The sequence below is a fragment of the Procambarus clarkii genome, chromosome 71 (assembly GCF_040958095.1).
Source record: "Procambarus clarkii isolate CNS0578487 chromosome 71, FALCON_Pclarkii_2.0, whole genome shotgun sequence".
In the NCBI taxonomy this organism is placed as follows: domain Eukaryota; kingdom Metazoa; phylum Arthropoda; class Malacostraca; order Decapoda; family Cambaridae; genus Procambarus; species Procambarus clarkii.
In genome coordinates, this window is record NC_091220.1 from 18,141,750 (window position 1) to 18,156,625 (window position 14,876).

The 14,876-nt window shown below is 50.0% G+C and overlaps 1 protein-coding gene and 1 long non-coding RNA gene across 2 annotated transcripts in view; one reads left to right on the forward strand and one right to left on the reverse strand.

The window, feature by feature from the left end:
* LOC123745620 (uncharacterized) overlaps positions 1-14,876 on the reverse strand; it is a 73,678-nt gene that overhangs the window by 45,513 nt on the left and 13,289 nt on the right. The gene's annotated exons all lie outside the window — the stretch shown is intronic.
* LOC123745621 (la-related protein 6-like) lies at positions 10,707-12,978 on the forward strand. The gene has a single exon (XM_045726349.2). The coding sequence runs from the start codon at positions 10,902-10,904 to the stop codon at positions 12,435-12,437; it is 1,536 nt and encodes a 511-aa protein (XP_045582305.1). The 5' UTR covers positions 10,707-10,901; the 3' UTR covers positions 12,438-12,978.

The following is a 14,876-nucleotide window of genomic DNA, read 5'->3' on the forward strand; positions in this document are numbered from 1 at the left end:
TTAACTACGTCACGCCCACACCCCTCACCCGTCATCCTTCAAACTCACCCGTCATCCTTCAAACTCACCCGTCATCCTTCAAACTCACCCGTCAACCCTCATAGGTCGTGTTTTGTACGTTCTGGGGGGAACCAACGTTATGAAAATGTAGCCTACTGTGATAAGCAACAGCTCCTAGATATCCCCCGTTTTCTTTGCATCGGACTCAGTAGGTTAAGGGGGGTCTACTTCATACAGAGGATGTATATACTGATGTTATACAGCTTGCAGGAATACAGTACCTGACACTGTTACATAATACATCAATGAAATACAGTACTTGCCACTGCTGCATAATACATCAATGGAATACAGTAACCTACCGCTCGTGCTGTTGTTGTAACAGATGTATGAAGGTGTAGAAGTAATTAAAGTAGAGTGGTAGATAGACACACGATCCAGCATCCTCTCCCAAACCTACCTCATCTACCATATTCCTCTCTCGCACGTATCTACCTCTCTTCTACCCCCCCCCCCGCCCCCCCCCCTCTGTCTTCCTCTCACCTCTACTCCCGTCTCCAGTCTTCCTGTTCCTGTCTCACGAGGAAGTAGTTAATGGCGACTCAGTCATCTCAAGGTTGTTCCAGATGATGGCCTTGTTCTCTTCCATCCTCTCTCACTTCCTCTCACTTCTCTCACTTCTCCAAGTGAGAGTGAGGGGGGGGAGGAGGAGGAGGAAGCTGCTGAGACAGTTTATAGACGGGAGGGAGGGGTAATTGAGGGAGGGAGGAGACAGGGAGAGCAATTTGAATGTTGGGAACAAGTCTCTCTCTGTCTGTCTGTCTGTCTCTCTCTCTCTCTTCTGTCTCTGTCTCTCTCTTATCTCTCTCTTATCTCTCTCTCTCTCTCTCTCTCTCTCTCTCTCTCTCTCTCTCTCTCTCTCTCTCTCTCTCTCTCTCTCTCTCTCTCTCTCTCTCTCTCTCTCCCTCTCTCTCCCTCTCTTCGTTTTTACCTGTGAAGAATTTCAAGAGTTTTCCCTAATCTTGCCATCTACAATGGCGAATGGTTCTCTCGATGCTTGCTTGATCTACGAGCCTGTTTGTTCTCGCAGCCTGCAGACCACCAAAGCCCTCACAGCAGCCCCGTCCTCCTGAGGTCCCACAACCTCAAAAAAACGGTCAATGTAAAGTGCCCTTATCCTAACCTGCCAGAGGACCCACAACAGAAAATGGGACAGTTCGTCAGCCGCTTCCATTTTCTAATACGACAATTTTCTAGCCTTATGTAACGCATACGTGCGAAAAGCGACGTTCTATGTAGGAGGACAGGTTGTAGGAGGACAGGTTGTAGGAGGACAGGCTGTAGGAGGACAGGCTGTAGGAGGACAGGCTGTAGGAGGACAGGTTATAGGAGGACAGGTTGTAGGAGGACAGGTTATAGGAGGACAGGTTGTAGGAGGACAGGTTGTAGGAGGACAGGTTATAGGGGGACAGGTTGTAGGAGGACAGGTTGTAGGAGGACAGGCTGTAGGAGGAAAGGCTGTAGGAGGACAGGGTTGTAGGAGGACAGGTTGTAGGAGGACAGGTTGTAGGAGGACAGGGTGTAGGAGGACAGGTTGTAGGAGGACAGGTTGTAGGAGGACAGGTTGTAGGAGGACAGGGTGTAGGACAGGTTGTAGGAGGACAGGTTATAGGGGGACAGGTTGTAGGAGGACAGGTTGTAGGAGGACAGGGTGTAGGAGGACAGGCTGTAGGAGGACAGGGTGTAGGAAGACAGGCTGTAGGAGGACAGGGTTGTAGGAGGACAGGTTGTAGGAGCACAGGCTGTAGGAGGACAGGTTGTAGGAGGACAAATAGGTGAATACACACACACACACACACACACACACACACACACACACACACACACACACACACACACGCACACACACACACACACACACACACACACACACACACACACACACACACACACACACACACACACACACTCACACACACACACACACACACACACACACACACACACACACACACACACACACACACACACACACACACACACAAACACGCACGCGCGTGTGCGTGCAGGTACCACAAGGCCAGAGTGACACATGCAGGCTGGTAACATCATGAGGGCGAACAGCGGAACAAATAAGGAACGAGGAACAGGAACGGAAACGAAAATGGGAAGTTTAAAGAAAACGGAAGAAGGGGGGATAAATTAACAAGGCACAAAAGGCGGAGAGGACCTTCGACAAACCGCCAGCTTCCTGTCCTCCTCAAGGCCACTAGCGTTACCGCCTCTCAGGTAAATTAAAGAAAACGGAGGAGGGGTTGAAAGAAGAAAGTGAAATAAGATGAATGAAAATGATGATAAAGTGAAGGAAATGAAGAGGGAATAACGAATAAATACTGTATAGATGATAGAAATGAATGCAGTCCCGCGAAAGAAAAGAGAGAAGCAGAATGGCCTTCTCTCCCACCGACTCCACTTCCCCCCCTCCACTAATCAACAGCTCCACTTCCCCCTCTACTACAATTACAACATCTTAAAAATCATTCTCAAAACGTTTCTCTAACCACTTCAAGGAGACTAATCACCCTACCTTGAATGAAATAGTAACATCATGTCCTTTTGCCTCAAGAAACTATATGGGTCAGATTCACGAAACACTTACGAACCTGTCCATCTTTTCTCAATCTTTGGCGGCTTTGTTTACAATTATTAAACAGTTAATGAGCTCCGAAGCACCAGGAGGCTGTTTATAACAATAACAACAGTTGATTGGCAAGTTTTCACGCTTGTAAACTGTTTAATAAATGTAACCAAAGCCGTCTAAGATTGAGGAAAGATGTACACGTTCGTAAGTACTTGCGTAACTGCTTCGTGAATCTGGCCCCATACTGGTAACGACCTGTAGTTTATCAATGTAAACTAAGGTTTACGTTCGTAGCAACAACGGAATGTACACAGAGTTGTACAACCAAGCTGTTGGTGGATGTACAACTTTGCCTTTACACCAGGTCCAATAGATGTTTAATAATTGTAAACAAAGCCGCCAAAGATTGAGAAAAGATGTACAGGTTCGTAAGTGTTTGCGTAAGTGCTTTCGTGAATCTGGCCCCTGGCCTACACAGCCCAGCAGATATTTTGCAGTACGTGGGTAAAGCATTTAGAAGTGGGATTCGAACACACGGATATGGCAAAAAAAAGCTATTATAGAAAAGTTATAGAAAAAACCTGTTATAGAAAAGTTCAAAAGGTCATCACTTGTGAGTCGAGTGCCACATTTATTTTCACCATCATGAACAGGGGTTTGGCAGCGGGTTTAACGAGCATTCAGCCAAAGTTGGTGAGAATAGGTTGTCTGAATCATTGTGTGGCTGCTTTGAGAGGTTTGGTGTTGTCCTCGACCAGCCGTCCTCATAAACAAAGCCCAAAAACTCTTTAATCCTACTCCAAAGCTCTGTTTATACGTGAAAAACATTTCACGCGTGATTCGCAATTAATGACGTTCGAACTTTTCTCGAACAGTGCTTCGTTCATGTCCTCTGTTCGGCTCGAAGCTCTCCAAATGCTTCAACGTACAACAAATAAATATAAACGCCGGCAGAGCCTAAAACGTCTAACCTAACCTTTGCCTATTACACAAAAATCTGATATATAATATAATTATTTTATATATGAGTATATATATACCAATTTTAAGCACACACACAACGTTGAAGTTTATAAATATATCTTAGGAGTCAGCCGTAGCTTGGGTGAGCATTGTCTCCAGATGAGTCGATTCTTAGAACTAAGAATGACTCGATTCATCATGTACGATACAAACGCAGGAATGATTCGAGCCTCTGAATCATTGCTCGAAGCAGAGACTCGAGTCTCGTCACCCGGTGATCGGAACAGCGATTCATCTGATTCACGTCCTCAAATGACTCGTTCGTCTACGCCAGTTAAATGGTGATTTATGCTTTAGGTTGAAGGATGAGGTCGACCTTGTGGGTAGTCTTAGTGCCCACTCGACCCCCTTGGAGGGCCCAAACATAGCGCCAAGCGTAGCAGACTCGTAGCTATGTGGTAGTGGAAACGCAGTGCCAAGTGCGATGCCTGGAGTACCCGAGTCGGTCTGCGGGCATTATTGTGGTGTGTGTGTGTGTGTGTGTGTGTGTGTGTGTGTGTGTGTGTGTGTGTGTGTGTGTGTGTGTGTGTGAGAGGGGGGGAGGGGGTACGAGGTCTTGCCAGAGCCTGGCATCCACGCCCTCAATGGTGATAGTGTCTTCCCACACGCCCACACGCACACACACACACACACACGCCCACACGCACACACACACACACACACGCCCACACGCACACACACACACACACACACACACACACACACACACACACACACACACACACACACGCCCACACGCCCACACGCACACACACACACACTCACACACCGGAGGGGGACCCCCGTGGCTGAGTGGATAGCGCTCGGGAGATCGTAATCCTAATGACCCGGTTCCGATTCCCAACGGACGCGGAAACAAATATACAAAACTTCCTTCACCCTCATGCCCCTGTTCACCCAGCAGTAAACAGATTCCTGCCAGTTAAACAGCAACTACGGGCACACACATCCTGGGGATGTGTTTACGTTAGAGAGAAAAATATATATAGTAGACATAGAGGAAAAAAATTATAGATTGGTTAGAAAGGCGGGGTCCAAGAGCTAATAGCTCGATTCTGCAGAGACAAATAGTCAATACACCAGGTGTGTATTGACCCTGGGACAGGTAAGGTCACCTTACCATACAATAATATTGACTAACTTGTGTAAAGTGTAATAGAATGTTATTGTTTAATTAGATAATGGGTGGGGGTGTTGTAGGGGTGAGGGAGGGGAGGGGTGAGGGAGGGGAGGGGTGAGGGAGAGGGGGGGGAGGGAGGGGGGCAGGGAAGCAACATGTAAGGTGATAGAAACAACAGCCAGGTGGATCTCAACAACCAGTAGACCTTGGCCTTGTTTTGCCCCTCCCCCCCATCTCTCCACCCTGCCCCATACCCTCCCCCCTCCCCCCCGCCCTCAACTCTACTACTCCACCCCTCACTCACCTCTCCCCCCCCCCCCACCCACCCTCACACCACTCTTGCCATGCACGCACACGCACGCAGCGTGACCTCTAATTCTACCCCACCTTAGTACCCCCATAACCTCCACGCACACACGCGCGCGCACACACGCGCGCGCACACACACACACACACACACACACACACACACACACACACACACACACACACACACACACACACACACACACACACGCACACGCACACGCACACGCACACGCACACATGCACACGCACAAAGTTACGGGCTCACCATAGCCCGTGCTACTTGCCCCGCTCCTGTGCCAGGTAAGTCCACTACGGGCTCACCATAGCCCGTGCTACTTGCCCCGCCCCTGTGCCAGGTAAGTCCACTACGGGCTCACCATAGCACGTGCTACTTGCCCCGCCCCTGTGCCAGGTAAGTCCACTACGGGCTCACCATAGCCCGTGCTACTTGCCCCGCCCCTGTGCCAGGTAAGTCCACTACGGGCTCACCATAGCCCGTGCTACTTGCCCCGCTCCTGTGCCGGGTAAGTCCACTACGGGCTCACCATAGCCCGTGCTACTTGCCCCGCCCCTGTGCCAGGTAAGTCCACTACGGGCTCACCATAGCCCGTGCTACTTGCCCCGCCCCTGTGCCAGGTAAGTCCACTACGGGCTCACCATAGCCCGTGCTACTTGCCCCGCTCCTGTGCCAGGTAAGTCCACTACGGGCTCACCATAGCCCGTGCTACTTGCCCCGCCCCTGTGCCAGGTAAGTCCACTACGGGCTCACCATAGCCCGTGCTACTTGCCCCGCCCCTGTGCCAGGTAAGTCCACTACGGGCTCACCATAGCCCGTGCTACTTGCCCCGCTCCTGTGCCGGGTAAGTCCACTACGGGCTCACCATAGCCCGTGCTACTTGCCCCGCCCCTGTGCCAGGTAAGTCCACTACGGGCTCACCATAGCCCGTGCTACTTGCCCCGCCCCTGTGCCAGGTAAGTCCACTACGGGCTCACCATAGCCCGTGCTACTTGCCCCGCTCCTGTGCCAGGTAAGTCCACTACGGGCTCACCATAGCCCGTGCTACTTGCCCCGCCCCTGTGCCAGGTAAGTCCACTACGGGCTCACCATAGCCCGTGCTACTTGCCCCGCCCCTGTGCCAGGTAAGTCCACTACGGGCTCACCATAGCCCGTGCTACTTGGAACTTGTTCCGAGTAGCTGAATCTATAACAACAACAATAGGAAAAGTCGGCACTCGATTCCTTAGTGCCAAATAGTAAACACCCACAAGAGTGCCACGCGCCATCAGTGCCAAATATACAGTGAGAGTCAGTATACTGTCCTCCGCGTATACCACCTATACGTCACTATACTCCAACCACCACTAACTACCACCATCTCTAACCACCACAACCTCCAAAACTACCCTACCACTACACACAGAAATCACAATAGCGTGATGCATCAAATGAACAAATTCTTTTATCCATATCGTAGCTCAGTCGATATGGAATGATCTCGGACGTAGGTTCGAATCCTCGTCACGGCCCTTGTGGATTTGTTTACCCTACCCCCCCCCCCCTACCACCACGTTTGTTAGACTATTGTTTGTATGTCAGTTTGTCTAGTTGTTTGGATAAGAATGGAGGCTGTAGGCTGGGGGGGGGAGGTAGCTTCACCCGACTTTGCAGGGTGACTGGTTTGGGGTACTGAACGGATATAGGCTGCTGGGGGTAGGTCCTATTGGTCCTACGGTCCTTAGGCCCGAAGGGGTCGGGCCTAATTGGGACACTCCCCCCTCCCCAAAATCACCTAATCGGCGAAATATGGTTGGCAGAGTCCCTAGATTTATTCGTTTTTTCCGTTACCTGTGGCAGGTGGCTGCAGGTGACGGATCTAACAATCCTGAGCACTCCATGTGCAAACTGTGTGAGCAGGAACTGTGGCATGATCTCCCACACTACATCACTGAATGCCCAGTTATTAGACCTTTCAGACCAGTTGGTATGAGGTACCTGGAGCTTTGCAATTACTTTATTACCTCTCGTGTTCTTGAAGATATCCTCATATTACACCCAAAATTTGCCAGTTCAGGCTACTAAACATATGTCCCTGTATGACTAACCCTCCTGCGAGATGGGGACTTGTATTACCACTGCTGCCTTATTCACTCTTGTGTTGATGATATCCTCAAAATGCATCCGGAGTCTGCCAGTGCAGACTGCCTATCACATGCCTCTGTATGACTAACCATCCTGTGTGATGGGGATTTTTTTAGCATCACCTAGTTAGCTTTTTTGACACACTGTACTCCACTTCATATAGTCTAGGGTAGCTGCACTAATGCAGATGTACCTAATAAAAAAAAATTGAGAGGGGGGGGCACTAATAATTAATACATGTACCTCATGTATTAATAAAAAAAAAAATTGAGAGGGGAGAGAGTGGGAGAGGTCAATGACTGCAGAAACCATTCGAAAAATACAATGTTCGATTCCCCAATGAAATGCGAGATACTATATTTATATAGTATCTTGGAACTTGTTCCGAGTAGCTGAATCTATAACACCAACAACATCATCACATCTGACTGTAGTATTGTAGTGACTGATACAGTGACTGTAGTGACTCTGATACAGTGAGTCTGTAGTGACTGATACAGTGACTGTAGTGACTCTGATACAGTGAGTCTGTAGTGAATGATACAGTGACTGTAGTGACTGATACAGTGAGTCTGTAGTGACTGATACAGTGACTGTAGTGAATGATACAGTGAGTCTGTAGTGACTCTGATACAGTGACTGTGATAGTGAGTGTAGTGACTAATACAGTGACTGTAGTGACTGTGATATAGTGAGTCTGTAGTGACTGTGACACAGTGACTCAGATACAGTGACTGTAGTGACTAATACAGTGACTGTGACACAGTGACTCTGTAGTTGCACGGTTAAAGTCCAAGTCCAAGATGATATTGCTTCTCAGCGACATATTAGAAAGTGGCAAAATGACTGAAAACTCGACATGAAAGAAACAGGAGGGAGTAATAATTACGACATCCCAGATACATTCACCCCGAGCTGGCATTAATAATTTCTTTGGAAAAAGCAATATACATTCCTGAATGACATCATACTTCGTAACGTTAGAATTACGTTCTTCTAACATTAAAACGTGAAGATCTTATATGTGCTCTTGTGCTGTACACTTTAATACGCAGTGTACATTGTACGGGCTATTCATGCCCGTGCCACCTCTTGTTATAGATTTAGTTACTCGGGACAAGCTCCAAGTAGCACGGGCTATGGTGAGCCCGTAGTGGACTTACCTGGCACAGGAGCGGGGCAAGTAGCACGTGCTATGGTGAGCCCGTAGTGGACATACCTGGCACAGGAGCGGGGCAAGTAGCACGGGCTATGGTGAGCCCGTAGTGGACTTACCTGGCACAGGAGCGGGGCAAGTAGCACGGGCTATGGTGAGCCCGTAGTGGACTTACCTGGCACAGGAGCGGGGCAAGTAGCACGGGCTATGGTGAGTCCGTAACTTACCTGGCACAGGAGCGGGGCCTGACAGCTGAGAGGACAGCGCTTCGGATTCGTAGTCCTGAGGTTCCCGCCTCCTCTCTCTCCCCCCCCCCCCCGGTGGAGGCGGAAACAAATGGGTAGGGTTCCTTTCACCCTGATGCGCCTGGTCGAGGACCGGGCCGCGGGAACGCTAAGCCCCGAAATCATCTCAAGATAACTTCAAGATAACCCGTAACGGACGTTAAATACACGAGGGGTAGAAATTAGCCCAACTTCCGGGCTCGCCATAGCCCGTGCTACATGGACATTTTCTTCAGAGTAGCTGTATCTAACACAACAACTATAGCCTAGTCTATTCTGTCCCTTTGAGATGTATTTCCATCAATAATCAGTATTTGCAGTATCAATCAATCACTAATCTTCCTTTAACGACAAAACTATAGCTATTTCATATACGACGACTTCTTTATTAGCTAGATCAAAACCTCCCCCCCCCCAACCACTTGGGCTGGACGGTAGAGCGACGGTCTCGCTACATGCAGGTCGGCGTTCAATCCCCGACCGTCCACAAGTGGTTGTGGCACCATTCCTTCCCTCCGTCCTATCCCAAATCCTTATCCTGACCCCTTTCCAGTGCTATACAGTCGTAAAGGCTTGGCGCTTTCCTTCTGATAGTTCGCAAACCCCACCCCTCGAACACAGGCATACAGACTATTAGACTATTAGGCTATTAGACTATTAGGTGAGTACATTACCATTTATACAAGACTAATCACCCAAATACATGATTCAGTTATACGCAAATTATACACAGTTATAAACATTCTGTGTATTCTATACACAGGAAAAAATAATGTAACTAAAATAACATAGCACCTTCGCGAGTCGACACATTGCCACGAAATCGCAGAATCGACACAATCGACTTTGAGAATGGTCCAGGACGGACCGAAACGTCGTCGTCGTCGTCGTCCCTTCACCTTCTAGTGTGTGTGGTGTCTGGTCGACGCAGACCACCACCAAACAGCCACACACATAGCAGCCATCCCACACCACCGCTTGATTGATTGATGAACTCCTTCAAGACGTGAGCAGCCTCCTCCACCTGGTGCAAGGTAAGTCACGACCCGCTGGGAAGGTGCCAGCAGCCAGCAGCAGCAGAGATGATTCACACAAGGGAAAGTCCAGGAGAGCAGACACGACCACACACTTCGCTGATTGTCACCACTCGTGGATTTCCCTTCGTGATAAGCAGACTGTGAGTGTAGATTCTGTGGGATGACTAGGTAGGGATCTGATAGCGAAGTCTGGCAGACAAGGAGGAGATAACGAAGTCTGGCAGACAGGGGGGAGATAGCGAAATCTGGCAGACAATGAGGAGATAGCAAGGAATAGGCTGTCAGCTAGCAGATAGCGAGGACAGTCAAACAGGGAGGACAGCAACACAATCAGTAGACAGGCCAAACAGATAGCGAGCTGATATAGGGACGTCATAGCGAAGCTCAGAGAGCATTTCTGTCATATTTATTGTAATGGTGAGTTTGGTGTTGAAGGAATAAGGTCGATTTTTCTCGTTCGAGGCTTGTGGACAGCTGGGAATGGCGTGCGGAGGGTCGTATCTGGCGTAAGTAGGGTCCAAAGCGGTTGTTAGAGGGTGGGGAAGTGCGTGCGGAGGGTCGAGAATTGCGTGAGGAGGGTCGAGAATTGCGTGAGGAGGGTCGAGAATTGCGTGAGGTGCGTGAGAGGGGTCGAGAGGTGCGTGTAGAGCAGCGTGTCAACAGCTGGCTGACCCGGACGAAAGTGACAGCGGCTGGGGTCGGCAAGGGAGGGTGGCCCTGTGGTGCCCTTAACATTGTCACCCCCTCAGCTCCTCCCCCAACCATCCCCCCAACACACAAACCACCTCCCCACCACTCAACTACCCAACAACCACCCCTTCTCACCCTCCCAACCACCCCAGCGGCCGTTTATGCGTCGTATGAGCAAGTCAAACACGTGTAACCAAGTCCAGAAGTGAAGAGAAAGACCCGCAAATAGTTTTGGCGGGAATTGCGTCAGCGCGCGAGGCCCCGCCCCGCGGCGTGACGTCACGGGTGAAAGTATATATCGCGGGCGGGGTTCGAAGTGCGGCAGTTGAGCGAGGCGTGTCGCAGCTGCCAGTCCACCCCAGGGTAGTGTGCTCACACGCGGTCTGTAGTGAAGTAAGGGTTTTCTAGACTGTTCGTCTATAGGCCCTGAAGACTGTTCACTCGCCCCTGACCCCAAACTACATCAGTGTTGATCGTTAATTCTCTGTGATATTTATTGTGATGGCTTCGGTAGCGGAGGAGTGCCAGGTCGCCGACCCGGGCGCCACCTTTGTCGTCACGACAGATGCTGTCGTGGTAGACAATGTCGTCGTGTCCGACAGCGTGGTAGTGTCCATCAAGACAGATGGTGCCGACGGGGCGCCGACGGGCGGGCGACAGGGGCGCCTGACGGTGCAGGTGTCACTCCCGCCGGAGCTGGCCGCCAAGCTGGGGCGGCAGGACTCGTGCGAGAGTGTCGGCAGCATGGAGGAGGAGGGCATCCAGGCGGACTCCGCCCCTGAGGGCCTCGAGCCTGAGGGCCAGGAGCCGCAGGACGGGTCCGAGCTCGAGCCCCGCTCGGAGAGGTCGTCGAGCGTCGTGTCCGACGGCAGCGAGGAAGGCGGTCGGGACTCCGGCATCGAGGCCGAGCGGGAGCCCGACATGGTGGTCCCCGACGAAGATCTCATGACCCGCATCGTCGCCCAGGTGGAGTTCTACTTCAGCGACGCCAACGTCGCCAAGGACAAGTTCCTGCTCAAGCACATCCGTCGCAACAAGGAGGGCTACGTGTCCCTCAAGCTGGTGTCGTCCTTCAAGAAGGTGAAGCAGCTGACGAAGGACTGGAGGGTGGTGGCCCACGCCCTCAACCGCTGCTCCTCCAAGATCCAGATCAACGACGTGGGCACCAAGATCCGTCGCGTGGAGCCGCTGCCGGACCTGGAGGAGGTCCCGGTGACCTGCGCCGTCCTGGTCCTCGGGCTCCAGCTGGAGAAGCCCAGCATACAGTCGGTCTCCGAGCTGTTCTCCTCCTGCGGGGAGATCGCCTTCATCAGGGTGGTGCGCGCCGGCAGCGCCCTCCCGCAGGATCTCAAGGGCCTCACCGCCAAGCACCCGGCGCTCACGGACACCAACTGCGCCTGGGTGGAGTTCGAGGTGCCCGAGGCCGCCAAGGCCGCCACGGAGATGTCCAACGAGGACGGGATGAAGGTGGTGCCCATCCTCCCCGAGGCTCAGAAGAAGCAGGAGAAGATCCAGCAGCAGAAGACCTCGCAGCCCAACAGTCGCAAGAACAGCGTCATAAGCAACCAGCAGCAGAAGGGTCCCGCCAGCCGCAAGAACAGCACCGCGGGCAAGACCCGCAAGGACAGCACCACCTCCGACAGCGACTGCGGCTACCAGCGGTACCCGCGCCGCAAGTGTCTCTCACTGCCGCAGACGCAGTCTCCTAACCTGAAGGAACTCTCCGCCGTGGTCGAGGCCCGCAGGAATCGCCCCAAGAGCAAGTCCTGCACGGAGTTCCAGCTGGGGTCGCCGCCCTCGTCGTCCTCCTGGGTGCAGAGGCACCTCTTGGCCGCCGCTGCGGCGTCCGCAGCCTCGGCCGCGTCTCCTGTGGTGGGCTCTCGGCCCCCGGTCACCCGGCCTAACAGGGTCTCACAGGGATCTCTCTTCCTCCCCGACGGCGTCGTCCGGTTCCCCAAAGGTCCCGACGGCTCTAAAGGCTTCAGCGCTGAGGCCCGACGACGCATCAGCACTACACAGGACAACAACAGCAGCTAATGGGCGTGGTGCAGGTGTTTCTGACACCCCCCATTATGTAGGGAGATCTCCCCCTACCCCCTAGTGTGGCTAGGACAGGTGTGGGGCGCTCATATCCCCCTGTCACCACACAAACTCTCACAGGTGTACGTAATCCGCACCATCTCACCCACTTCCCGGCGGATACGGACACTCCAAGCCTTGACCGGACAGTGTACTCTCCCCAGGTGGGGGGCTCCTGCCTGCTTTCTCTCTTAACGTGCCTATAGTCTCCTCGAAGTGCACTGGAAGCCGCTTGCGGCCGAGGTCGACCTGCTAAGCTCCTCTAGGATCACTTCGTCGCTGTACTCTGTTATTTAGCAAGGCTTGTTTTGTGCATATTGTACAGGTGTTGGGACCCGGTGTTGGTCAACTACTCTTACACAATAACTTATTTTTATCATATTCAGATTTAGTTTTGTATATATGCTACTATTTATACCAATCTATGTACATATTGCCTATAATATTATTTATTTATACTACTATTCTTAAGATGAAATAGAAACATTTTTTTGTAAAATTCTGTAGTTTCCCTTCTCATCCTTTTTCTTGTGAGTGAATATGACCAGCAGGAGAACCTTCTATGAGGGAATATGAGGAGAAGATGGCCCCCTTGACCCAGTAGCAGCAGAAAATGAGGCTACTGAACCCAGTAGCAGCAGAAAATGACGCTACTGAACCCAGTAGCAGCAGAAAATGAGGCTACTAAACCCAGTAGCAGCAGAAAATGAGGCTACTGAACCCAGTAGCAGCAGAAAATGAGGCTACTGAACCCAGTAGCAGCAGAAAATGAGGCTACTGAACCCAGTAGCAGCAGAAAATGAGGCTACTGAACCCAGTAGCAGCAGAAAATGAGGCTACTGAACCCAGTAGCAGCAGAAAATGACGCTACTGAACCCAGTAGCAGCAGAAAATGAGGCTACTGAACCCAGTAGCAGCAGAAAATGACGCTACTGAACCCAGTAGCAGCAGAAAATGACGCTACTGAACCCTGTGTAAGTGAATGTAAGAGGGAGACAGGAAGCTACTTAGCAACAGCCACTCTTTGCAATGATGCAATCCCTTGTCTGACATCCATTGAGCCATACGTAAGTGCTCACTGGCACACACGCAATCAACACCCCAAATACTGAAGCTAATGTCAACACACACACACACACACACACACACACACACACACACACACACAACGCTATTGCGAATGCAGTCCGTGTAGTTGCAACCTCTTCATACGAGTGTAAATCTAGCAGTCTCATACAAACTAATACATACATACATACTGAGGTTCCTTACGCGCATGAACGAAATACATTATTTTATTTATACAATATCACGTACGATAATACAATATTTTAACTCTTTACTACCAAGAAAATAAAAATCACACACATGTACATTAGTTTAACCACGTAATATATATATATATATATATATATATATATATATATATATATATATATATATATATATATATATATATATATATATATATATATATATATATATATGTCGTACCTAATAGCCAGAACGCACTTGTCAGCCAACTATGCAAGGCCCGATTTGCCTAATAAGCCAAGTTTTCATGAATTAATTGTTTTTCGACTACCTAACCTACCTAACCTAACCTAACCTAACTTTTTCGGCTACCTAACCTAACCTATAAAGATAGGTTAGGTTAGGTTAGGTAGGGTTGGTTAGGTTCGGTGATATATCTACGTTAATTTTAACTCCAATAACAAAAAATTGTCCTCATACTTAATGAAATGGGTAGCTTTATCATAAGCATAGCCTTCATAAGAAAAAAATTAGAGAAAAAATATTAATTCAGAAAAACTTGGCTTATTAGGCAAATGGGGCCTTGCATAGTAGGGTCAGAAGTGCGTTCTGGCTACTAGGTACGACATATATATATATATATATATATATATATATATATATATATATATATATATATATATATATATATATATATATATATTATATATATACACAAACTGTGGGCCCAACTAACAAACAAATAAAATACATACAAGACACAAACACTTTCCATACCATAGAAACAGCGTCTAGAAATCTCAGCAAACACAACCCTCTCATAAACTCACTCAGACGTGACTCCAAAGCTCCCTCAGATATAAGCAAATCCACAAGGGCCGTGACGAGGATTCGAACTTACGTCCGAGAGCATCCCAGACATATCTTACTCACATATGTTTCTCAACATTCTCATAAACTCACTAAGACAAGCCTCTCATAAGGGGAAGGTTATCTATCTTGAGATGATTTCGGGGCTTTTGTGTCCCCGCGGCTCGGTCCTCGACCAGGCCTCCACCCCCAGGAAGCAGCCCGTGACAGCTGACTAACACTCAGGTACCCATTTTACTGCTAGGTAACAGGGGCATAGGGTGAAAGAAACTC